Below are 25,109 nucleotides of genomic sequence, written 5' to 3' on the forward strand. Positions count from 1 at the left end.
TGCTTGCTATTGTCAGTGTAAAATAAAAGAAGACTGGTCAGGGTAGACATAACTCTGAGTGTAATGGAGAAACTCTGATTTCCTCTAGGCACCTCTCTCCATTACAACTTGCCCATCGATCCTCAGACACACCAGTTTTGGGCTAAGCTCCAGGAGCTAATACTTTCTCACTGTGACAAGCATTCCTAGCAGAGAAGGCCCTGTTAGCACCTTCACTTGTGACCCATTAGGTACCCAGTAGATTTGTTTCCTTTTTCTTAGAGCTTTAATGATATTAAAGGAATTCAAAATACTAATAGAAATTTCCCCCAAGATAGCTGACACATTGTGTTCATAGAAAACAATTTGCAATACATATAGAATTTTTTTAAATACTGTGCTCATCGTATAAGTAATAGGAAGTCTTTGATTCATTTTTCATTTGTTGTTTGTTTTGTTCTATGTGTATGGTGTTTAGCCTGCATGTATGTTTTCCAATCACGTGTGTGCCTGGTGAGCACAGAGACCAGAAGAGGGCATCAGATCACCTAGAACTGGACTGCCATGTTTGGGATAGAACCCAGATCTTCTGGAAGAACAGCAAGCCATCTCTCTCACTCTAATCTATGATCAATTTTCAAAAACTAGGAGTCTAATCTTATTTCGCAGGGTTTTTTTATTTTTTATTATATATTTCTTTACTTACATTTCAAAGGTTATTCCCCTTCCCGGTTTCCTGTCCATAAGCTCCCATTCCCTCCTCTCCCCCTCCCCCATATGAGTATTCCCCCTATACATCCCCTTTATTGCCCTCCCCCATATTCCCCTGCACTGGGGGGTCCAACCTTGACAAGACCAAGGTCTTTCCCTTGCACTGGTGCCCCAACAAGGCTATTCTCTGCTACATATGCAGTTGGAGCCCTGGGTCAGTCCATGTATAGTCTTTCGGTAGTGGTTTAGTCCCTGGAAGCTCTGGTTGGTTAGCATTGTTTTTTTTTTTAAGATTTATTCATTTATTATATAGAAGTACACTGTAGCTGTCTTCAGATACACCAGAAGAGGGCATTGGATCTCTTTACAGATGGTTGTGAGCCACCATGTGGTTGCTGGGAATTGAACTCATGACCTCTGAAAGAGCAGTCGGGTGCTCTTAACCGCTGAGCCATCTCTCCAGCCCAGCATTGTTGTTTTTATGGGGTTGCAAGCTCCTTCAACTCTTTCAATACTTCCTCTAATTCCCCCCCAAGGGGGTCCTATTCTCAGTTAAATGGTTTGCTGCTAGCATTGACCTCTATATTGGACATGCTCTGGATGTGTCTCTCAGGAGAGATCTATATCCAATCCCTTTCCGCATCCATTTTTTTAGCTTCAATCTTATCTAGTTTTGGTGGCTGTATATATATGGGCCACATGTGTGTCAGGCTCTGAATGGCCATTCCTTGAGTTGCTGCTCTAAACTTTGCTTCCATATTCCCTCCTATGAATAATTTTACTCCCTATTTTAAGAAGGAGTGGGAGCATCTGCATTTTGGTCATCCTTCTTCTTGAGCTTCCTGTGGTCTGTAGATTGCATCTTGTGTAATTTGAGCTTTTTGACTATATCTACTTATCAATGAGTGCATACCAAGTGTGTTTTTCTGTGATTGAGTAACCTCACTCAGGATGATATTTTCTAGTTCATTCCATTTGCCTATAAATTTCATGTAGTCATTGTTTTTGATAGCTGAGTAGTACTCCATTGTGTAGATGCACCACATTTTTTTAATCCATTCCTCTGTTGAAGATTTTGTAGGTTTTTAATGTTCCCTTACCTTCTGTTGATCCTTTGGTATGAAGACGTTTATTGAGTTCTTCCAATTTGTTCTTCACATGTAAAAACCAGAAAAGGAAAGAAAGCAAATGAGGGATTTCTTTTTTTCTCTCCTTTTCTCTTCTTTCTACTTAGCATCTTGCTAAATCCCAAAGAAAGCCCCAATGTCCATCAGTGTGGTAAACATTCTTGGGAAGCTGCTGTTTTATCTCACACTTACATTCTAAACTTGACCTATATGTATGTGAGTATCTTCATTCATCTCCCATTAACCTAGTTCCCTTCCCTTAAGTCTGTAATGGCCATAGCTTCCCAGGCTGGTAAGGATAGCTATTTGGGCCACATACATATGAGGGAGTGACAGTAGTACCCCATATCTCAGGTTAATTCCTGTCTACACTGAAATGATTCACCAAACAGATGTATAAAATTGCTTTTGATCAAAGTCAAACAGTCATGACTCAATACTTCTGGAGAGTAATAACCAAGCAACTCTGAAAGCCACTGCTCAGCATCTGTACCTATCACCTGTCATTGAGACTCCCAAGCATTAATGATAAACCCCACTTACAATAATGTCCACTGATTTACCGTAAAGCTAATATTTGAAAATTACCAAATGTTCTTAAACAGTAAGATGAATATAAGCAGTATGATCTATCGATATATCAAAGGTAACTAATTACCATGAAAAATGTGACCTACCGGTTCATATAGTAATATACACAAATGTACTTCAGAAATAATGATTAATCAAACAATTACAGGATCCTGAGCCTACAACAGCAGCCACATTAAAATTTCCCATATGCAAAATTATATCATAGGTTACTTTGAGATGCATTAACATACTTCATGTACTATATTATATATATATGTTTTCATATATATATATATGTTTTCATATATATACTTTATATATATATACATATATATATATGAGAAATGTAAAAATACAGAGTCAGGCATGAGAATTACACTACTTTCAGAATCCCATTAATGCTATGTTGTAGAAGAAGCTAAAAACAAAAGATGGGGGTGGGGTGGGAGGAAATGTAGATATTTTGAGAAATCCATCAATGCAAAATTTATGTAATATACTTGGCCAATATATTCAAAATATGTCTATACTAGAGGGCACACAGAAAGCAAATGCAACTATACAGTACTCTCAACTTATTTGTGATCCTCTTGGTAAGTTGGTTTTTATTGGTTTGGGCAACCTCACAAACCTAGCTTCTTAGTGTTGCCTCCCCTTCATTCATTAGCCTCTCAGAATCTTATCAAGAACAAAGGTAGGAAGGAGATGAATGCAAAAATAGAGAGGAAGGGGGTTGGGGATTTAGCTCAGTGGTAGAGCGCTTGCCTAGGAAGTGCAAGGCCCTGGGTTTGGTCCCCAGCTCCGAAAAAAAAAAAAAAAAAAAAGAACAAAAATAGAGAGGAAGGAAAAAACATATTCCTCTCACTCTAGAGCCTACCAAACCATATCTCCAATGCTCCTAGGAATCCTGGGAGGGGACAAGTGGTAAGAAAAAGAGACTGTGCAATAGGAGATTTATTATCTGTTTTCTGAGGCTAAGAAAAAAAACACATCCTTTTTATCTATAATTAAACAGCATATAAAAATGAACCAACACCTTTGGTTTGTACAGGCATCTTCTCAATTCTGTGGAAGGGTTGGTTCATTTCTGCTAATAGGAGCACTGGTTGGCAGATATAAAAATCTTAACTCAAAAAAGTCAATAAGTAAATTATTGCTTAAGACTTTGGGGTTTGTTTGTTTGTTTGTTTTGTTGGTGTTGTTGTTTTGTATCTAAAAAGACCAGTGGTGTTTCCAAGGACACCCCATCCTGTACCTCCCTCACCCCGCTCACCTAGAAAGGTGAGTTTTAGGGACTGCAGAAAAGAGTTGTTCTTTGGCTTACAGTCAGACTCTACCAGGGAAGACAGTTGGAGCCGAGCAGAGGCAATAGAACCTAGGGTGCTACACTTCCAGGCCACAGTGTTCTAACAAACACAATTATCTCTTCCCGTGTCCCTTCCTCCCTTCTTGTCTCCTGCCAATCTCCTTAGTAATTCTCTATCTGCCCTCACCTTTTAGGCCTTGGAAAGTATTCTGCCAGCTCTGAAACACTTCCCATTTCCCAGAGATTTCCATCTACCCGGCCCAGGTTTTGCACATACCTGAATCCCTTAAAATTACAAGTATCTTTCAAAACCACTTTGACATACCTACCTATGGACAACTCAGTGATATTCATGGCTCACCATGAATCACTGGAAATTCATAATTCTGTAAAAGAGTCAGCTTCTAACTGTATATTGTGAATTCAGAAAATAACAGTTTGACCCTTCATTCTCCAGACCTGTACTGTCTACGATGGTAGCCATAGACCATATTCAGCATACTAAACTTAAATTTAAAACAATAAAGTGAGAATTTTCACCCCCAGCCATAACCAGTTACTGGCTCCATTTCAGATAGCGGAGTTAAAACTCAACTCTATTTTCACAGATGGTTCTACTGAACAGTGCTTTATAAACCAAACAACCACTTCCATGATAAAGCATGAAGATTATCTCTACCTTTGGCTCTACCTTATCGTCACAGGTGCAGCCCAGGTCAAACTCGGACTGAAGGTACATAATCCCTGGGTAGTTAGGTCGGCTGACTTCGTCTGGCATGGTTGGCCTAAAGGTATTTGTACGCAGTAGGTGATTCAAGCTTCCATGAGTTCCATTATTGGGAGCGGGCTTCAAGCCTAGGAGATCTGATGGAAAGAAAAGGAAGCAGTGTTTCTCATTTACTCTCCCATGAGATATGTGAAGAATCAAAACCTTTGACCTTCCAGGAGCCTATAAATATTGAACACAAATCACAAGTGAGCAAACTAAACTACCACATCAGCCATTCCTTCCACAACTTCTGAACCATTCCGACCTTACAATGTCTAGCTAACACTTCTTGACATAACACTTCTCTTCATTGTCAGATCATGAATATGTCATTCTCATGAACCTGGAGTAGAATGGTTCACTCAGGCATTGTCTCTGCATGTGACAATGTTGATATCATTGCCCTTCTGGACTTCTTCAAGATTTTTTTAAAACAAAATTTTGAAATAAGGCATAATCAATAAATGCCCACAGCCTGCCCTTCAATGCACTCCACAAAAGTGTGGGGACAAGAAGAGGCTTTGGCGATGTGCCTTGATGGGCCACCAAGGGATAAACGGGCTGATTTCACAGCAACTGAATGGTTGCCAAGTGGGCACATAGTGACTTGCCTAAGCTGAGAGACAGGACAGTGAAGAGCTAAGCAGCCAACCTGGGAAAAAGAACCCAGGAGACCCGACTTTCAGACTCCCCCTCTAACCACCAGACTGGCACTCCCTTACTAAATAGGAAAAGCTGTCCTCATTCAGCAACGAGAAGCTCAAGGAAGAAAAATAATTAGAAACACATAAATAGCTGGCTGGGTTGCAAGCTGGCAAATTTTTCACTGGGCTGCAATGTAAGAGAGGGAGGTGGGAGAACGCTCTGTCTGCGTGGAACTCTTGCTTCATCGTGTCTCCGACCAACGGTGTCAAACTGTAATGCTATGTTAGATCAGCCAAAGGCTGCCAACACCAACACTGTGAAAACTCCCCATTAGTCAACTGTTGAAGGAACACAAAGAAGCCTTAGAAGGGGGTGACATTCTGTCCTTTGAACCAATGGGCAAGTTACTTTTTTTTTTCTTTTTGCAGAGAGAGGTCTTAGAACATAGACACCTCATTTCTTTCTCTAGCACTAAGGAAATTCACTGACCAAAAATTTCACCGGGTTTGATTGAACGAGTGACTTACCGCACATAACATTGTAAAGTTCAATGTTTTCAAATGGAGGCACTTTAGTCCTGTACTTAAAAGTTGGGCCATAACCTACGAAAACAGTCTTCCAAAAGAAAAAGAAAAGAAACACAGTTAACCATTTCTGCTGCCACGGACACCATCTCTTCTGTGTCTGAGTTCCTTACAGCTTCACAAACCCCATGATTCCATCCTCCCACCCCTGAAAACTGTGAAATTCAATTTCAGTTCAGTTTTGTAGACATACCTGCATGCTATTGACCTTGTTATCAAAGCCGTGGTCACCCTGGAAAAAACATTTTCCTGATGGTTTCTTATAAACGTCCAAAGGTTTCCTACATTAAAACAATTGTATGATCAGTTAGGATTCTGCCCCAAAGCATGCTGGTAAGAAAGCATATTTGGAGACAGGTAGAGCCAATAGGGATCTGGCTGCAAGTTGAGGCCTGGACTTTGAATCGGTAGAGAGTGATCAAGTCACCTGGCCTCAGCGGGCAGCGGCCTTGGTGCCACACGTGCCCTGCACAGTATTTATTGCTAAATTATTGTCCAGGAGGGGTGGTACTGGGCCTGGCCCCCTGTGTATTTATTGCTGTACATAGTGTATGTTTGTGATATATAGTTTTCTTTATTTTGTATATGATCAATAAATTCCTTTTAAAGAGGAAAAAAAGTAAATTTGGAGGTACATAGGATCCCTGAAAAGATCTGAAGCCAAGTGTCTCTGTTTTGATTACATCATTCCCATGGCGATGACAAGGGAAGTCTGTTCATTTCTCTAATGCCATGGCTTTGCTTATTACCCCAGGTTAAAGGGGAAGTTTTGAAAAGGAGTCAAAGTCCTCTCTATGCCTCAGGCTTGGACTGAACAGAACATCTCTCCCTGCTATATGCTCACCAGGCTCAGTCCCAAAACACAGGAGGCATTTTCAAATATGCAATGTTGAATCAATTCGCGGAGATCTCCATTCTATAAAAATATTTGTATGTAAACTTACCTGGTAGGATAATAAAACTCAGAGTGCAGAGACCATAGTTAACAAATGCCTGGCCTCACCTAGAAAATCTATTTAGAAGTAGGGAGGGGATGACAATATTGCTTGCAAGACATCGCGATCATTTACTCTTACATTTGTGACAGAAAGACCCCTTTACATAAGAGTTTTATGGCTCTTCTACCATCAAAGATGTTGATGCTTATTAATATCAGTATTGCCTAAGTATAGGCAGGGCACATAGGATAGCACTTGGAGAAAATGGAGAAATCTAACACATTGGTTTCTACCCAAGAGTAACTAGGACTTAGGATAGTAATATGCATGTATAATAACATGCAAGAGTAAACTTCAAGGCTTTAGTACCTGCCTTTGCTCTTCACTAAATTGCTCAATGAATGTCATCTCTAATTTAACTTCTGTTCCAAAATATGCTTTTTCATATAAACAAACACTAAGTGTTTTTCTCTCCCTAGGTGCCCCCAACATTAAAGGTCCTGCAGAGGACATAATCAGCCAAGCTATTTTGGCATGTCTCTTATGAAACATTTCTACATGAATTTCTGTCTATTCTACATGGTTCCAGTAATTTCTGGGTTTCATATCATCACTCTTTGGTTCTTTTACAGTGACAGTGGGAGACTGCATGCTGTGTGTGCATCAAATTTACATTGACACATTTCTAGAAGACCAGTGTTTTCATTATCTTCTTGTGCTTAGCTATTTCCTATAAACTATTGGCCAGCTCAGGTACATGTCATAATTATTGAATTAGTACTACAGGCATGTTCATCACACTTGCCTTGTAATCAAAGTTAGAACAAGAATGAGTGAGAAAATACTACTTCCAGGTCCACGTAAAAATGACTAAATTTGTGGCAGTTGACTCTGTAGGAGTGACAGAGCTTCCAGACACGCTCTATATCAGATTCTAAAGGTATGGGTGGTTAACTGATCTGGGGGAGACTTTTGATGGAGGCAAACACCAGTTGTGTTTTGAGCAAATATAAAGCATGCCCAGAGCAACAGAAGTTTCAAGATTAACATATCCAGGGTTCCTCCACAAACACATACTACCATGTCAACTAAGACCACATCAGCAAGACCCTACCTGCATTTAAAGTTGTTAAAGAGATAAAAGATAGAGACTAGAATATCGCCATAAAACTTGTGCACAGTGATGCATGAGAAACTAAAAAAGACCCAAGAACTAGAGATGTGGATCTTTCTATTCTCATTACTTATCTACTACTACTACTACTACTACTACTACTACTACTACTACTACTACTCACACACACATACACACACACACACAAACACACACACACACACACACACACACACACACACACACACACACACACACACATTCACCGTTTAAACAATGAGATTTCCAGCCCAGATTTCTCTTAATGATGACCAAGAACCTTAAATGATTTCCAGGTGCCAAATAGGTGCTTGCAAAGACAGAGACAGGCTCCCTCCACTTGTTACCTTGCAACATGCCATCTTCGATCGACCAATAAATGGATGTCTTCAATTCTTCTGTTGTTGGCATAGTGCAACCGTTTGGGAAGGTGCTGTTTCATGTAAGGCTTAAAGTGCTGATCCGGTTTTTTGCACTGAAATATAAGTGAATATTGGTCTTATGGAGAAAGGTTTTATACCAAAAAAAAAAAAAAAAAAAAAAAAAAGTCCTATTCTGTCTCTTGAAAACCTTGTTAGCCCACGAAAAGAATGGTTACTAAACAAATGGGATGTGTTGCCCCCTTATTAAATAATGTGTGGTAAAAGCAAATAGGTTCCAAGGGAGCTAGACAACTTTAGAAATAAGTCCGAGGCTATCAGAGGGGTGAGGAATTCTTAAGATAAGTTCCTGACTCTTGAGCCCAAGACTGAGGGCAGTTTAAAACTCAAGGTCTTTCCCAACTGCTTCAAATCAAGGAGTGGGAGGCAGGGTGGGAGGAGAGGGGTAGACATGTGCAGGCCTATCTAATGATAAGCTCAAGGACTTTGAAGTCTCTATCTGGGACCGGGGTGGGGGTAGGAGTAGAAGATGGGGGCAGATCTGTTTGAGAGTAAAGATTTGATTAATCATGAGCAAATAGTGCTCAGCTTAAGAAGAACAAAGCCTCGGTTTGGATCACGGCCAAGACCATTGGGGAGTCTACAGTTGACCTCAGTCCAGAAGTTTTGAAAGCTTAGGAGAAACAAATACACAGGACTGCAGGTCAGTGAGGAAAATGTTCCTAACCACCCACCGGGAAGGCAAACATGGGAAGGTGAGCCTATCGAAGCTGCTCCAAGGGCAGAGGCCTGGTGGCTTGCAACACTTACCGTGAGGTTAGCAATAATGGTTTTAGGGTCATCTGTTCAGAGAAAGGGAGAAAGATTTCAAAACATAATCCCAGAGAAAAGCAATTTTTTTTAACAGAAAGAAACTCAAAGCTTCCACCCCTTTGAGTATCATTTTGAACAGATGTGTAACTGGGGGTAGGTGTTTCATATTTCAATAACAGAGAGGTAGCTAAACCGGTGCCACAAAGCCCGCAGCAAAGTGCAATGCGCGATGCAGGGTTTCTTGTCTAGAAAGGAAGTCTGCCTTCCAAAGCGCAAGAGCACTGCTAGGTAACTTGCTTCAATTTTTCCCAAACAGATCCCCGTGGAGCCCTCACATGAATTTATTGGCAGTTTCATGCCAGGAACTGAGCTGGTCAGTTTTAGGGGTCTTTCATCATCACTTCCTGTCTCTCCGCAATGCTTTGGAACAAGCCACCAATCACTGCGAGATGAGATTCTAAGGCAGCAAATAAGCAGTTTCTGTGGTGATATCATAGGTCTAATTACATAGGTGAGCACTCCGTGTGTGTGTGTGTGTGTGTGTGTGTGTGTGTGTGTGTGTGTGTGTGTGTGTGTGTTTATTGCCAGGAAACAAAGACTATACTCAGAACAAGCCTAAAGTACATTGAATGATGACTGTGTGCGTACTGGATCTTACTGTCCAGGTGTCCCTCTGTGGCGATTGTATGGAAAAAGAGATTGTAGGCTGTTTGCAAAATAAAAGGGCACTTCTGTATGTCATTAAAGAATCAGGAAAAAGGGAAGAGCAGTATTCACAGGAGTCCCAGCTCTCCCAGAGCAGCCCTCCCTGGCACAGAAACATTAATGAGGCTGACTGTGTGTGTGTGTGTGTGTGTGTGTGTGTGTGTGTGTGTGTGTGTGTGTGTGTGTGTGTGTAATTCACTGTGCAGTACTTAGTACTACATAAACTTCAGTTGTTAGTATTTGTGGAAAATGTGGTTTCCTGTAGAGTGTGTACGAATGTACCATCTTTAGAAACTTAGTCCTAAAGCTCTGATCCAAAGGTAAAATGTAAACTCCATTCTACTTAAATTTTGATAGCTGCATTGAATGGGAAGCAAGCAAGCGATCATGGCAATGGTATCTGAGTCCAGGCTGCGCACCCATTTCTCTCTAAGAGCTTTGAAGGCATTTCTATGATTATTTGTTCATAATGATATAAGGATACAGGATGGTCAGAATCTTCAATCAGCCAATTCATTTTAGAAGGTAAGGGGGCTTGCACACTGGACCATAACACACAGTCTGAGCCAGCCACGCTCTGAACCTCTACACACTTTGGCCTTTCGAAACATAGTCTCCACAAGGACTAAACACAATCAATCCGTGTTGTTTGATAGTTTAGAGCAGTGGAACTCAACCTCCCTAATGTTGTGACCCTTTAATATAGTTCCTCATGTCGATACCCCTAACCATAAAGTTATGTTCATTGCTACTTCCTAACTGTAATTTTGCCACTGTTTCAAATCAGAATGTAAGTATTTTTGGAGATAGAGGCTTGCCAAAGGGGTATCGATCCACAGGTTGAGAACTACTGGTGTAGAGAAATCAAAACCATGGGGAAACTTCATCCTCAGACACTTCCAGAGAATTCTTAGGAAAGGCATTTCTTTGAGACAATAGTCCTTCAATCCTAAACTCATTGTCATTTCCTGCTACCCAGGCTACTGAGAATGAGGATGGTGATGACCAATCAGCAAATTGGGGCTGGCCAGTTGTTTCAGCCAGTAAAATACTTGGCACCATGCTTGACCACCTTAGTTTCATTCCCAGGACCAACATAGTGGCAAGAATAACCTAACTCTCCCGAGTTTTCCTTGCACCTCCACACATTATGCCATATGGCACTGTTCTGCATCTTTGCATACACAGATACCTGTGAGCACAATAAGTGAATGCAGTTTAATTGTTTTTAAAGAATCAGCAAATCAGGGTTCCAATCGTAGTCCTGACACCCACTGCTGTCCTCTGAGCTAGTCCCTTCAACCTTCTCTCTGCCTTTAACCTCTGCTGTCTATAAAAATATGACAATCTAAATCCCATAAAGGATATGGGCGAGATTAAATAAGATTGTGTCTATATTCAGTGGAAACAATAATAAGTCAAAACCTCATCTTTCTATATATGTATGTAGTCAACATATAGCGTTGACTACAGATTAAATACAGTGTAATTGTATCTCCACGAGCTTGTATTTAATCATCCCCATAATCCTTAGTCCATACATAAGGAACCTGACATACAATGTGTTAAAGATGTTTCTCCAGTGTCTCAATGGGATTCTGGAAGAGCTACAGAACAGTATATGGTCACCATTGTGCTTCTCATTGGCCAGCTCACCATCTCCCCCAAAATGAACAGAGAGCATAAATATTTCACTAAAGGTAGTATAATTCCAAAGGCCCCCGGCAAAGTGTCTCATCTAGTCAACCTCCTCAGTAAATCTACTCAATTTACTAATGTCCAAAATTCTATTTTCAAATAGATTTGCAAATTTGTGAATACACCTTAAAGTACAGGGGCTAAAAATAAAGAGGCTTGCCCTCCAGTTCAAGGGAGCAAAGGTACTGAGGTCACAAAGGACAGACACGCACATGGAAAAAAGGAAGAAACACCAATATTTTGCTGATTTCACAACGTTGACCCTGGAATGTGTCCCATTTGTCATTTTAGGAGCATAACTTGGGGAAAACTTAAGTTTCCTAAGCTTTAAGCTTGAGGTCAATGGTTTATGATTCTGAGGTTCTGTTTTAATATAGCATGTCTCAAGCAAAACTATATATACTCTTATAAACATATGCTCACATGAAAGTGCACTTATATAACATAATACCACAGATAATTAAAATATATAATAAAAAAGACTTCATAAGAATTTTATGTAGTTTTCACAATCTGGATGGCAGCAAGACAAACCAGAAGTTCTTGTTAGTCACATATCATCCCCTGAACATGCTGAACAAGTCAAAGCAAACACTCATAATTCCATAATTTTTCTAGTTCTTTTTTTCAATTTCTAATTCTTCAGAGTAGTTAATCTGTCAGAATATACTTATTTCCTCTTGTCCATTCTGTAGCTCACTCTGACCACTAGAAAGAGTCCTACTTCCAGGAGGCACTGAGGAACTTTGAGGGAACAGGCATTGGTTCTGTCAATGGAAAGACTTTCCTTCACCAAAGTAACCAGTCTGCCCTTGAAACCAGAAAACTCTTCCATATAAACAGATGCTTACATTGTAAACAGGCTTAAAACTAAGTGCAATTCCCACATGATAAAACCAAGTGCAAATGTTCAGTAGAGGCTGCTCTATGCCCAGAACCAGTGTAAACAATACACGTTAATGTGCACAAGAGTTTTCATAGCTAACAAGTCTTCTATCGACAGATCAGAAAGTTGAAGCTCAACTAGGATTTCTTGCCCAAGCATTCTACCTGCAGAGAACAAGTCTTTACCTCTTCCATTAATTATTAGTTGAACTACTTAATATTTTAAAAAACCAACTTACATTTAGAATTATTGATAGATTTGGCTCGAATTCTTCCCAGAGTTCCAGGCACTAAAGTAATGTCATCCACATTAGTCAGATAGTTGCTCAAGAACTCAGTTCTGTCACATGTCACATCTTCCATTCCTATGGGGATGGAAAAACATACACACAGACACAAGTACTGTTAGGCAGGATAAAAATTAAAATCTTAAAAAAAAAAGATGTACAGTCACTAAAGATAGCATTGTAACATTTCTTTAATTAAAATCTCCAATTAGATTCCAGCAAATTTCAGGAAACATCACCATTGAGATTGTTCTGATGTGACATTTTGAAGTTATAGCCATATAATGCTTCTCCAGAACATTCATTTAACCATATCCTTTCACATGCAGTAGAGTTGAAAATGTGTCACCTCGGTTATTACTTTGAGCTACTGACAACACCAAAAGTCATGTTTAAGGTCCAGTGAGATGGCTCAGTGTGTAAGGATGCTTGTCCCCAAGCCTGACCACCAAAGTGAGGATTGATCCTCCAAGCCCATTATGGTACTGAAAATCAACTGATTCCCCAAAACACTATTCTGACTTCTACATGACTGCTTCTCTCTCTCTCTCTCTCTCTCTCTCTCTCTCTCTCTCTCTCTCTCTCTCTTTCTCTTTCTCTCTCTCTCAATAAATAAGATAATGTTTGAAAAACACAAACTATTGACAGTCATAATGACAAAGATTATTCTTTAATTGCTTAATCTATTTCCAGCAGGGTAAGGGAGAGGGTGGCACAAAGACCTGAAACATGCATTTCTACTTCTATTTTGAAAAATGTCATTTCTAGAGCTCGAAAGATGGCTCAGTGGTTAAAAGCACATACTGTTCTTGGAGAGGGATCAGAATTCACTTCCTAAAACCCATGTCAGACCAATTTCAACTGCCCATAACTCCGGCTCCAGGGAGATCTGACACCTCTTGGGACACACACACACACACACACACACACACACACACACACACACACACACACACACACACACACATACACACACACACACACACACTCTTCCTGCTCTCTTTCTTTCTAGTATGTCCTCTGCCTTAAGGATATAATCACGTCACTGTCTTCACTGGTGGCCTTGGGTGTTACTGACAAAACAATACTGGCAACAAGAAATGGGGGAAAGAAAAATAGTCATTCCAAATGACCACCCAAACTGAAAAACAAAACACTGAGTAAAAACAAGTTTTAAACAACATAATTGGAACTGGAAGGATAGCAGCTATCACACACACAAAAAGAAGTCTAGTGAGAAAAAAAATTTAACCAATCAATATTCATCCCTACCCCCAAACTTGTTTTCTGCCTTCTAGAGCAAGGGAAATTTGCAATATTTTGAAACTAATTTAAATCCCAAGATTATAGACTCAAGCAGCTCTACAGAGCTAAATTCCATAGAGATCTTTATTGACATTTTTAGAATTCACAAGTTGACATTGAACAATGAACATTTACAGTGCAGAGGTCTCCTCCCCTCAACTGGTGACACCCCACTTCTATGGCCTCACGCTCTGAAGCTCTAGTTTACAAAGTGAATAACAGACTCAAAACAAATTAATGGAAAATTTCAAAAATAATTTAGAAATTTTAAATTTTAAATTTCCATTCTAAATAGCATAGTAAAATTGATTGCTACCCTGTTCCATTTTCCTTAAGATGTAAATCATCCATTTAGCCAAGGTATCCACACAGTAGCTAAGAACAATCATAGTTATGACTCTTAATACAGCACAGTCTAATTGATTTTTATCAGTCAAAAAATATATTTGTATCACTATGGATTGTTATTAGTTTTTACTATGCCAGATTTATAAATAATATTTTGTCACAATTACAAGTATATCAGAGAGGACAGATACACAATGTTTAGTTTTATCTGCAATATCAGGCATCTACTAGGAGTCTTAGAACATATTTTTCTTGAATCAAGAGAGACCACTTAATTGCCTTACACAATCTAGTGTATTAATAGTCTTTAAGAGCAAAATTAAATGATTTTGTAAAAGGTCTTAAGGTTTTAGAGTAAAGAAATGTAATCCAGAGTGGTCAAGATCTGGTAAAAGTCAAATTATCTGAGGATCCCAGATCATTCTTTTTTTTTTTTCTTTCTGAAATTTTACTTATTATTGTTGTATATATTCATAATAAAGGGTGTCACAGTGTACATGTGGAGATCAAAGGACAACTCGATGAAGTCTGTACTCTCTCAATACCTTTTCAGCAATTACAGGGATAGAACTCAGGTGACCAGACTCACATGGCCAGCACCTTTAATCACTAACTCATCTCAGTGATCCTCACTTTTCTATTTCTTAGCATCAATTAGGATGAAGAAAGAGCAAAACATATTTTAACATAACATAGGTATGTGTCTTTTCATTTAACATGGACACTTTCCAGATGAAAAAGTTAAAATAATACACAGTTCTGTGTTCTAGCAAAACATTACCCCAGAAAGGGGAAAAAATCTCCAAAAACAGATGAATGGAAGATGGAAAGAATCTTCTATTTGTGACATTTCAACACTGTCACTTCTGAAGTTCCAACATTGAGCAATAATCACCCTTGCTTACAGAGACAAATGTGCCCAGGCAACTGTGCCCAGGGTCCCTCTAGTATCCCCTCCCCTCACCTCCCCTCCCCTCCCCTTCCCTCCTCTCCCCTCCCTTCCAGGCTGACTTCACCTGTGTGGAACCAGTGTTTTCAGTCTATAGATAAGGGACTGAGATTTGCTGAGGCAGATTACAGACAGAATCCAAGGTTCTTAAGAGTCATGGTGTGATCTGAGGTCAATTGAAATTCATTTGTCAAAGCCCAGGGGCTGAAATAGTAGGCAAGCTACCTTTCTAGAAAGGAGGTGCCTTGGCTTTCCATTCATTTTAGCAAGCTGCATATTGAGAATGGATTTTAGTCTGCATGTGACCTTTATGGTGCTCTGACATGTGACTCACTGGGACCTTAAATGTCTGCCACTAGCACTAGCATGTGAGCTAATGTTCTCCATACTTCTGGGTAACTTAAATTGAATTAGTGTGTCATATGCTCGTCATTTTCACCCAGTCTACAACTTTCCACTAAGCCAAACTAGTAGAGAATGATCTTGTAGAGGGTATCATTTAATCTACTCAGGGAAGCAAGTTAGCATCCACAAAACCCAACCCTTACCCCAGTTTCTCAGATCTTCTAAAATGTTCTGGAAATAAAATCTCAGGAGCCAAAATATAGCTAGGGAGGTTCACTAACTATTATTAACAGAGCTGCCAAGAAGTCAGTCGATTTCTTTCACATTCTACTAGAAGGGAAAGGCCCCAAATTCCAAGGTCATTATTACAATTTACAGTTTGAGAGTTTCAGAATATAGGTGGCATGGATAGATTTCAGAACTGGGTCTGCACGTCTGTGAATAAAAATGCTCTCTGAAAACTCTCTGAACATGAAGCTCTCTCTCTCTGCTAGACAGATTTCAGAGTATCAGAAGGTACTATGTAAGCTTCTGGGATAAAACAAAACAAAAACAAAACCATGAACAGTCTTACTCAGCTGTGAACCCTGTCAACCACAAGGACCAGTGTGGCAAGATAGTCCCAGGATGTAAGAGTGGCGTGAATGTAATGAGGGTGATCAATCACTCTCTGCTTGGATTTCAGGCCTACTGGATAGGAGGAAACACATTTGTTGATATAAATCTAGCCAAGAGAACATGATTGATGAGCTTACAAGCCCAACTCTTATTATTTAGCCAAAAAAAAAGTGTTCAACTGCCCTCTACATTGGTATTTCTATATCTCAGATTAGTATAGCTCTTAGACCTCATCAGGGTTTGTTGTTTGTTTGTTATGCAATGGACAACAGTTAATGCATAAACTCACAACTTGACAAAAATGCAGAAAATAAGTTTCTAGAGTGCTCAGCCATAAGGAGAACACCTATATGCTCCCTTTCCCAAAGACTCAGAAACTACTGCAGAAGACGCGGTGAAAGTAATGTAAGAGCTAGAGATGGAGTCTGGGCAAAAGAAAAACAGTGTCTTCTGGAATATGACAGAACCACTGTACAAAAAAAAAAAAAAAAAAAAAAAAAAACAACCCACAGCACTTGTGGTTGCCTGCACAAGATCAAGACAGTCAACATTCCATTATGAGTGGGGAAAGAAGCATGAGTACGCATTGTAACTTAAGAACTACTGACAGTTAATGAGTTTTAGGGGAAGGAGAATCAGTTTTCTTTAAGCATATAACCCCGTAAGTCTGCCATGTTCCAATAGATGGCCCCACAGTCTTGAATATATAATTAGCACGAACTGAACTTAGTGAATTATTAAAATAAAAAATACAAGGATGGAGGAAGTGGGAAAGGTGGGGAGGCTGGTTAGATTTGGGAGGTGTTAGGGAGAAGGCTGAGTAAAAATATATATTTCAAATGTTCCCTGAGGCCCTTAGCTCTATAATCATATGATGTTTATAGTCTCTCAATCACCTCAAAAAATGCTCATGAGAAAAAAGAAAAAGAATGTTTGTCTAATTTAAGAAGCATTTTAGAGAAACCATTCCTTCAATGGCATGGTACACATCTACAGTCCCAGGAGCTAGAAGACAGGAGAATATGTAAGTTTGATATGCCTTGGGCTACATAGTGGAAGAAAGAAGTGGAAGGAAGGAAGGAGGAAGGAAAGAAGGAAGAGGGAGAGAGAAGGAGGGATGAAGAAATGGAGGAGAAGGAGAGGGAGAACAGGCTACTTCCTACACTGATCCTTTTTCTTAAAAAGTTTCCTGTGTTGAGTCCTTGATTTTGGCCTTGGATTCCCTCTGAGGACTCCAGGAAACAATTATTCTAAAATGCCATATTTTTTTTACAAGACCCCATACATCTCTACCTCCTTTACATATTTAAAATTATTATTTTAGCCACACAACTTTGTGGACTCCTTCTAGAGATATGGTTCACAGAGGCAGGAGTCTGTCACCTGCCATGTTGCATTCACAGTGGAAGTCATTCCTACCACATGTAAGCTGTCTGTGAGACTTTAATAGAAGACAGATTTTTGCAGCCTCTCCTGCAAAGAACATGAGGATGAAGAAATCCCTGGGTCTCTCTAACTTTTGCATCATGACCTAATTTCTTTCCCTATCCTGAAGCAAAGGAGAAAGGAAGTTAAGAACAGAATTTTGGACTCAGAGAGAAGGGGTTTCTTTGTTCAACACCCTGGGAAACTTCTATCTTTTTAGTGTGCTTGGTTGGTTGGTTAGTTTTTGGTTTTTGAGACAACGTCTCATTGTGTAGCTCTAGTTATCCTAGAACTCACTCTATAGACTAGGCTGGCTTCAAACTCACAAAGATCCTGCCTCTGCCTCCAAGTGCTGGACAACACCACCACCCTGTGAGGCTTCTATCTTAACGGCAAATTGAAAATGAAGCCTTACCATGGTCTCCAACAAAGATAACGTTCACACAGCGATGCAGCCTGAGTTGTTTCAGTCCATCCATTAACTGCCCCACGGTCTTGTCAATCTCCCTCAGAGGATTTGTCATCTGTGAAAGGCAAGTAAGTCCTCACATATTTATTTATGTATTTTTACCTTTCAATTTCCATAGTTCTCCTACCCTTAGAAAATTCTGGAAAGAAAACTTCTGGCCCAGAGGCAGAGTTTTGTCAAGGAAATATTTTCCTTTCTTAAAATGGTAATAGTCTGTAAGTACCTTGCAGTCTCTTGTGAGAATAAAAAGCTCTCCTTATCCCATCCCTTTTGAAATATTTTGATATGAAAATATCACAAATTACTGAAGTAAATCCTTTTTGAGGTGCAAAATGGCTTTTCCATAATGTAATCATATTCTGTAAATCCAAGAGTTTTAAGAGCAGAAAGTCAGATGGAGAGTGTAAATCCCTTTTTCTCTGTGTGAAATCACCAGACTTTGAATGATGGGAGAGAGAGAGAGAGAGAGAGAGAGAGAGAGAGAGAGAGAGAGAGAGAGAGAGAGAGAGAGAGAGAGAGAGACAGGCTAAGGGAATCAAAAGCATAAAGACTGGAGGATAAAAACATTACCTCCTGGGAAATGAACTAAAATATCGTTAATAAAACAAGACTCATGTCCCTTGTTCCAAAGACCATAACTGCCGACCTCAGAGAGCAACCAGTTGTGGAACCATCCCCAAGACAAGCTACGGCTTCTCAATTTCACTGGTTTCAAACAGATTAAATAGAAATCGACAAGAATCCTAACAAACAAAAATGAACCTCGGAATTCATTCTAGTTAGACTAATTAAATACAAACTCTCAATTCTTCTCTGAGCAACACTTCCAAATCCCAAGAAACTCAATCCACCGTCTCTCAGCATAGCTCCGAAAGGAGTCATGAGTGCTCACATGAACATAGGATTGCCTTCCGGGTCTCATCGCTTATCATGAAACGGAGAGTTTTAAGAAACCTCATCCCAGACAGACACTATACACTAGTTTAGATGGATTCGACAGCTCAGCTAACAGCCACACACATACATCCAAGATAACCAAGACAGAGAGAAGCTTGAGCACCAATTCCAATCTAATTCACCATGGCATCTGCCATGTCAATCTTCTCGGATGACCCGTAACCTTTCCTTGTATCATTTCATCCATGAAACAAGGTAGAAAGACCTCTTTTCTTCACAGGAGTGGACATTTCAAATCACAACTGAAAGCTGCAGAGTGAGATGTGCCACAGAACCTGAAGGAACTAACAGATGTGCGCCTAAGTGGTATTTGTCTGGGAAACACACTGTCCTCCAAGATCCATGTCTAGACACAGAAACACGAAATGCATAACACATGTCTATCCTTGGCACTGAGTTATTTTCCTTCATTCAACTGGACAACTCAGGTAAAATCCAGAACTTAACTTCTTAGAAATCAGGCTCACAAAGAAGATTCTGCCTCAGGGGAATTTGAAGGTTTTTAAAAGAATGAATAAGCAAAGGTTCTTTTGAATGTAAATGTTAAAATTAAATTTTGTTACTACCATTGTGAGAAAAAAATATGCAGCTCTGTCGGCCCATAGTTTTCTCTCATCCACACAAGACCTCTGCTGAGTTCAGAAAGTATACACCACTAACATAAGTTGGCATTTTTACTGAGTTCTAACGTGTATTCTTTTAAAAGACTTGTCCTACCGGCTTCTGAGACTTTTCTCAATAGGTAGCACCAAAAAAATCACAGTGACCGTTTTCCCCCCCAGGCAGAATCAATAGCTCTCTAAGCTGTCATTACAGCCTAAATGGTAACATCCGTTCAGGGTCAACTAACTTTAAAGAAGATCAAAGACCCCCTCTTTTTCTGTGGTACTGAAAGTGCAAGATGTCTTCACATCACTGTTAACCTCTAAAGTACCAGATGGTCCTAGACTCAGAGCCAAGGAGAATGCAGCAGTTCTCTTCAACCTTACCCAGACATTTTCAAAGCAAGGCACCAAAGGCAGCCTTCAAGCCAGACCTGCCCGCCACAGAGGTTTGGAACAGTAGATAAACTTACTTTGTCCTGACGAGTTTCCGCTGCATAATGATCCATCCTATGTAATTTTCTTCTTCTTTTCTTTGGAGGAGCAACTGGTCTTTCCTGTCTCCTCTTAGGGGCAACTTTCCTCTTAGGTCTTTTAGCCGGAGTAAGAGGTGAACCATAACTACTCTCCTGTACTGGCGGATAGAGATGTCTGTACTCAGAAGTCGCCTGTCCCTCTGGGACAGATAGTAAAGCTCATACTTTTTCCATCTGGGGTCAGCAGAGTCTTGAGTTGGCAAAACTAAGTTCTCCTTAAGGGAGAACACAGCCGAATGAGAGGTGACTCACGGCCCTCCATAGAGAGAGGCCTCTAACCTGGGTATCAATGTGGTCATAGCTTTATTGCTGATACCAGGATATGATGTAAGAGGATCTAGTAATGTGGACTGCCCTTGGCTGAGAAGCCAGTGTACAGGTACATCTGAAAGTGACACTAGGCAAGCTCTGCAATTCCTGCACTGGGGACAGACTGCTTCTTGGTTACCAAAAGCTCTCTGTGGATAAAGCACTAACTTATAACCAATCAGAGTCAAGGTCACTTGGCCACTTCAAGGTGAGAATGAGGTTCATGTACGCTCAGCAACTGATGGGCATCTATGTGAGCACACCACCGCGTGTATCAGAGGGCTCTCAGCTTGCATGGTCCGACCAAGGACAAAATGAAACTGGAATGATAAGCAGTCCCCATTGGTCCTGAATGAACTCATATGCATCAGAACTTTCAGCAGGAAAAGAGGAACACATAGAACTATGTGTTTAGAAACCTTCTTTGAAAGATTTCATTCAGACTCTTGTTATGGAAAATGGGCTCTCTGTCTGAGACAACATGGTTCTATAAGTATTATTTGGAAATCCAGGGAGCAGTAGCAGCTAACCATTAAGTGAAGAAGAGGCCCCAGTGCTGGGGAAAACCAGCCCCTGATTTGCTGATGGTGCAACGGTGAATAAAAGCAGCAGGCCTTGCTGTCTACCTAGCTACCTTATCTCTTGGCAGGACTGTTCCAAGAGCCATTGGGATGCAGGCAGGGGCAGGAAAAGGAACGGTGTTAGTGTAACCAAGGCGAACATCTGCCATGCAGTTGCTCTGTTCTCAGGACAAGCGGCTGCATGAGCATTTCTGTTTCTATCTCATTCTTTCTAGCAGAGCGATCAGAAGTCACAGCCCTGTAGACTTTGGTTTGGTTTGCTTTGGTTTTAATGCTTCTAGTTTAGGCAAATCTCCATGAGAAGAGCAGGAAAAAGGAAGAGGGTTTTTCCATGTCATGGTCACTTGAGTACATTCTGCGAGCGCTCGAATCTGCCCATCAGACACACTAAGCCATTTGCAAGAAACTCCAACATTCCAAAAGACGCCCAAAGAGAACCGTTCCAATTGCAGCAGGTTAGAAGAGCAGAAGAAACGGAGGGTAAGCAGATGGAGTTTTCATCCAGTCATTACAAAGGCATGTTTCTCCTTCTTCGGATGTTAGAGGTAGACAGAAAGCTAAGTTTTCACTGTCCAGCCATACTTCAGCCTGAATTTAGAAGTTTTAGCCTGAGGTTATTGACAGAATGGGAGAGGGGCGGGGTGCAAATTTCCCTGCCTTTCAGAGGATTCTTTACCATCTGAAGGTAGGGACCAGCCAGCCAAAGCTCTGCCTCTAGGCCCAGAAGAGCAGCCGAACAAGAGGTCACAGAGAAAGCACAGATCAAAGAGGAAAAAAAATAGATTGTGCCAATAATCCAAAGCAAGCATATTTGAACATTCACCATTACACTATGAAAGCAGGAGCAGTACACCATTTCTCGAAACTGTTAGCCCCGTGTTTGGCCATCTCACTTAAGAGCTTTTGAGACTCACCCTGAAAAACAAGCGTACTCAAATATTAAGCAAATAAAGCACAAACTTCAGTTGCATTCATCTTACTGTGCCACAGAGCTCTTGGCTACTTAGAATCATTTCCGTGAAATTTCTCACGCAAGTTCTTTTCCTGTTCTTTGTCAAAAGTTACGTAGTTTAGTAATCTTTCATCTAGTGTGGACGGTGCACTCATGCACACTTAAGATGTCTGATGATACATAGATGTCTATATGTGCACATATGTGTTCATGATAAATAGGTATGCGAACCATTCAAGCTTATCACACAAGAAAGGTTTTGCTGGCTTGCTTTGGCTCTAGTTTAGCAGAACAAACTACTTTTGTCTTGGTTGCAGTAGAAGCTTCTCAGAAGCATGAGACAGAGTCAAAATCTGAAAATGTCCTTTTCTTTATAAGAACATGGTCAGGCTATGAGATTCTCTAGGGCATACAATCAATAATGGTTACCCAGAAGCTATGGAAGAAACTCCAGGTGCAAGAAGAAGTTATTAATACTGGGGAAAAAAAACCATAATGAGAATACTTACAATTGTTAATTCAAAACACTATGGAAAGAAGGCTTGTCTGTTTATAAGCAATTATGGACACAGAAACCATCATTGTACCAAATTAAAGCATTCTACACCTTGCATCATTTAGTCACTGCTCAGCACTTCAAAACAACTGGGTTGTTTCTTAGTCAAAATGCATCTGCTTTCACAAGGTAGCTATAACGAAACCACACGTATCACAAAGCCAGAGATGCCCCTGAAAAAGAACATTTACTGCTAAGCCGTGGGATTTAGGGTGTCAAATGTATTATAACCACTGTGCAGCGTTAAGAGCCAGCTCTTGCCACATAGGTGATGTTTCCTATAATTTGAACATAGTTATTGATAGATGGCTTTTCTGATGCCCCGGTTCTGTGGGAAAAGTTGGCTGGTTCTGTGGGAAGGTTCACAGTCTGAGAGTCTAACACAAATCCTCCACTTACCAAGAAACTTAAACAGCCTCAAACCTCTTGAAGTACCAGCCTCGACTTTCAAACGAATGGCTATATCAATACCAATTCCTGTCTTTTTTTCTTTTAAAGGATATTATTCCAATAAAATAGGACTTTTTAATAGTGCAATGGAGCTATTTAGCTGTTTAGTGGGGTGGGTTTTTTTAGCTTTGGAAAAAAAATCTGGCTTCTTCAGTTCACCTTAAATTAAGCTCAAAGAACGTCTTCCCAAAGATAAAACAATCATTCTTGCTTTTTTGTGCTTCATGTATACAGATGTTTATCTCATTTTATCATCTGCATTTCATAATCATGCAGTAATGCCTAAGCATCAAAAGGATAAAGGAACCTTGGATTTATATGACTTCTGTGATTCAAGACGTTTAAACTGTGAACAGTTTCGCATAGTTATCAGTTTCTACTACTTAAAAAACAAAATCACCAGCCACTGAATTGATGTTGTAGCATTCAGAAATCCTTATGTCTTGTTAGTATTCACTGCCTTTGTTTAGACATGGGAGCAATTTGTTCAGAACTACTTCAATCAAGATACACTTATCTGCATCTTTAACCTATCCCTAGGCTGACCACCATGAATTTAGCTAGAGCAACTGGGATTCCAGAGAACTGGAGCGAGTAGGCATCAACAAAGACTCTTTAAATAAATTTTCTCAGCTCGCAACAGTATTTGCATTGCTGCTATGACCTCTGTGTCCCATGACGAAAATGAAAAGCATTTAAAATATTTTAAAGGTTTGACTTGCAGACTTCGTCAATTGTAAGAGATCTACATAGAAATGTTAGGAAGAATTCCATCCTGAATCAATGAAAACAAAATACGCCACCATTTCCTGGACATGATGTTCTAGTGAATTGTACCTTAAAAGCACCGTCTTCCACTGGAATGGCTGAGGGTAACCAGAGTGTCACTAGCATCATTGGTCACATGCCTCCAGTGGAGCATCTCTCTTGTTTAAGAATGCATTTTATCATCTGCATCTCTGGAGGGCTGATGGCTTCACAGTATGAATATCTATGTCCAAATACCCCATAAAATGTATCTCCCCTATACTATGTGTCAGGTGAATGAATAAGACTCCTGAGGCTGATAAATAACTTCCCTTCTGTGTAAGCATTTTAAGGGAGTTAAAATTCAGTTCATAGATTCCTTCTGTCCTAGCCAATAGTAGCCAAATCTTCACCTATACTACCAACGCCTTCCTTCATGGCTACAATTTCCCCCATTCCCCACAGCACCATGTTTAGGATATGTTTCTGTAGTAAAGCAATCTGAAATCAAGTTCCTATAAAAGAAACAAGCACATTTAAGGATTTTTTTCAAGTTTTTAGTCCGTTTTACAAATTATTTGACAATGTTTATATCTTTTAGACTTGAAAATTCCCAGACTTTGTACAAAATCCTAAAATAAGGTTTTGGAAGTTAGGTGGCCCAGGAACATGAGTTCTCCTCAGGCAGATGGGAAACTACTAACCTCAGGGCCAAAAGGGCCGTACTTGTGTCCAGAAAAATCAGGCTGCTCTGAGTAGAAGGCATAAACTGAAGGCCTGTGGGAAAATCAGAACCAGAGTCAACCCCAGGCTACACAGAGCAATCCATATCACACATAAAACAAACAAACAAGCACTTCAAGGGGGTTAGGGAGCACAAAGGAAGGAGATAGAAAGGAAATAGGGAAAAGCAAAGTATAGTAACACATGGACATGCAAATGCCATAATGAAACCCATCATTAAACGTTAACCGGAAAGAATTTAAAAACAAAATCCTTCCAACTGAATGAGTCTCCCACCCTCAGTGAGTAGCACAGTGGAAAACTTTTACTTCCTGTTACTTCATCCACACCACTTCTCACTGTGATAACTGGCAAGTGCCACTTCAAGAATTAAAAGTCATGATGAAAATATTCGAACATCACTAGGGACTCTGATCCCCTTACATAACAAAACACAGTGGTCACCGTCTGAACGAACTGACTATGTTCAAGGGGACATTCAGGCTTAATGCCTTTCAGTCCTTGAGATGCCGAGGATTGAGTCCTTTATCAAAGCCAACAACTTGTTTCAGGTCCACTGAAGTCACCAGGATTAGCAGCTGGAATAATCCTTGTAATTAAATGATCCCCTGGTGACTGAAACCTTCTTAAGGAAATAATGCCTAAGGTTAATAAGCACAAAAC

General features: G+C 40.1%; 1 protein-coding gene across 15 annotated transcripts in view; it reads right to left on the reverse strand.

Annotated features, from left to right (window-relative positions):
- The window catches only part of Enpp2 (ectonucleotide pyrophosphatase/phosphodiesterase 2), a 122,619-nt gene that overhangs the window by 18,475 nt on the left and 79,035 nt on the right, over positions 1-25,109 (reverse strand). For 7 of the 15 annotated variants that reach the window (NM_057104.3, XM_039079978.2, XM_039079976.2 and 4 more), the window contains 9 exons: positions 24,407-24,479; positions 17,959-18,067; positions 12,506-12,631; positions 8,976-9,007; positions 8,133-8,260; positions 5,888-5,975; positions 5,638-5,725; positions 4,376-4,560; positions 1,791-1,842 (listed from right to left, as the gene is read on the reverse strand). In NM_057104.3, the coding sequence (NP_476445.2) occupies positions 1,791-1,842; positions 4,376-4,560; positions 5,638-5,725; positions 5,888-5,975; positions 8,133-8,260; positions 8,976-9,007; positions 12,506-12,631; positions 17,959-18,067; positions 24,407-24,479 (881 nt within the window). Of the gene's footprint in view, positions 1-1,790; positions 1,843-4,375; positions 4,561-5,637; positions 5,726-5,887; positions 5,976-8,132; positions 8,261-8,975; positions 9,008-12,505; positions 12,632-17,958; positions 18,068-20,044; positions 20,653-24,406; positions 24,480-25,109 lie in introns of those variants that run through there. The other 8 variants (XM_063264324.1, XM_063264323.1, XM_063264327.1 and 5 more) reach the window with 4 other exon arrangements.

Source organism: Rattus norvegicus, chromosome 7 (genome assembly GCF_036323735.1).
Source record: "Rattus norvegicus strain BN/NHsdMcwi chromosome 7, GRCr8, whole genome shotgun sequence".
Lineage (NCBI taxonomy): Eukaryota > Metazoa > Chordata > Mammalia > Rodentia > Muridae > Rattus > Rattus norvegicus.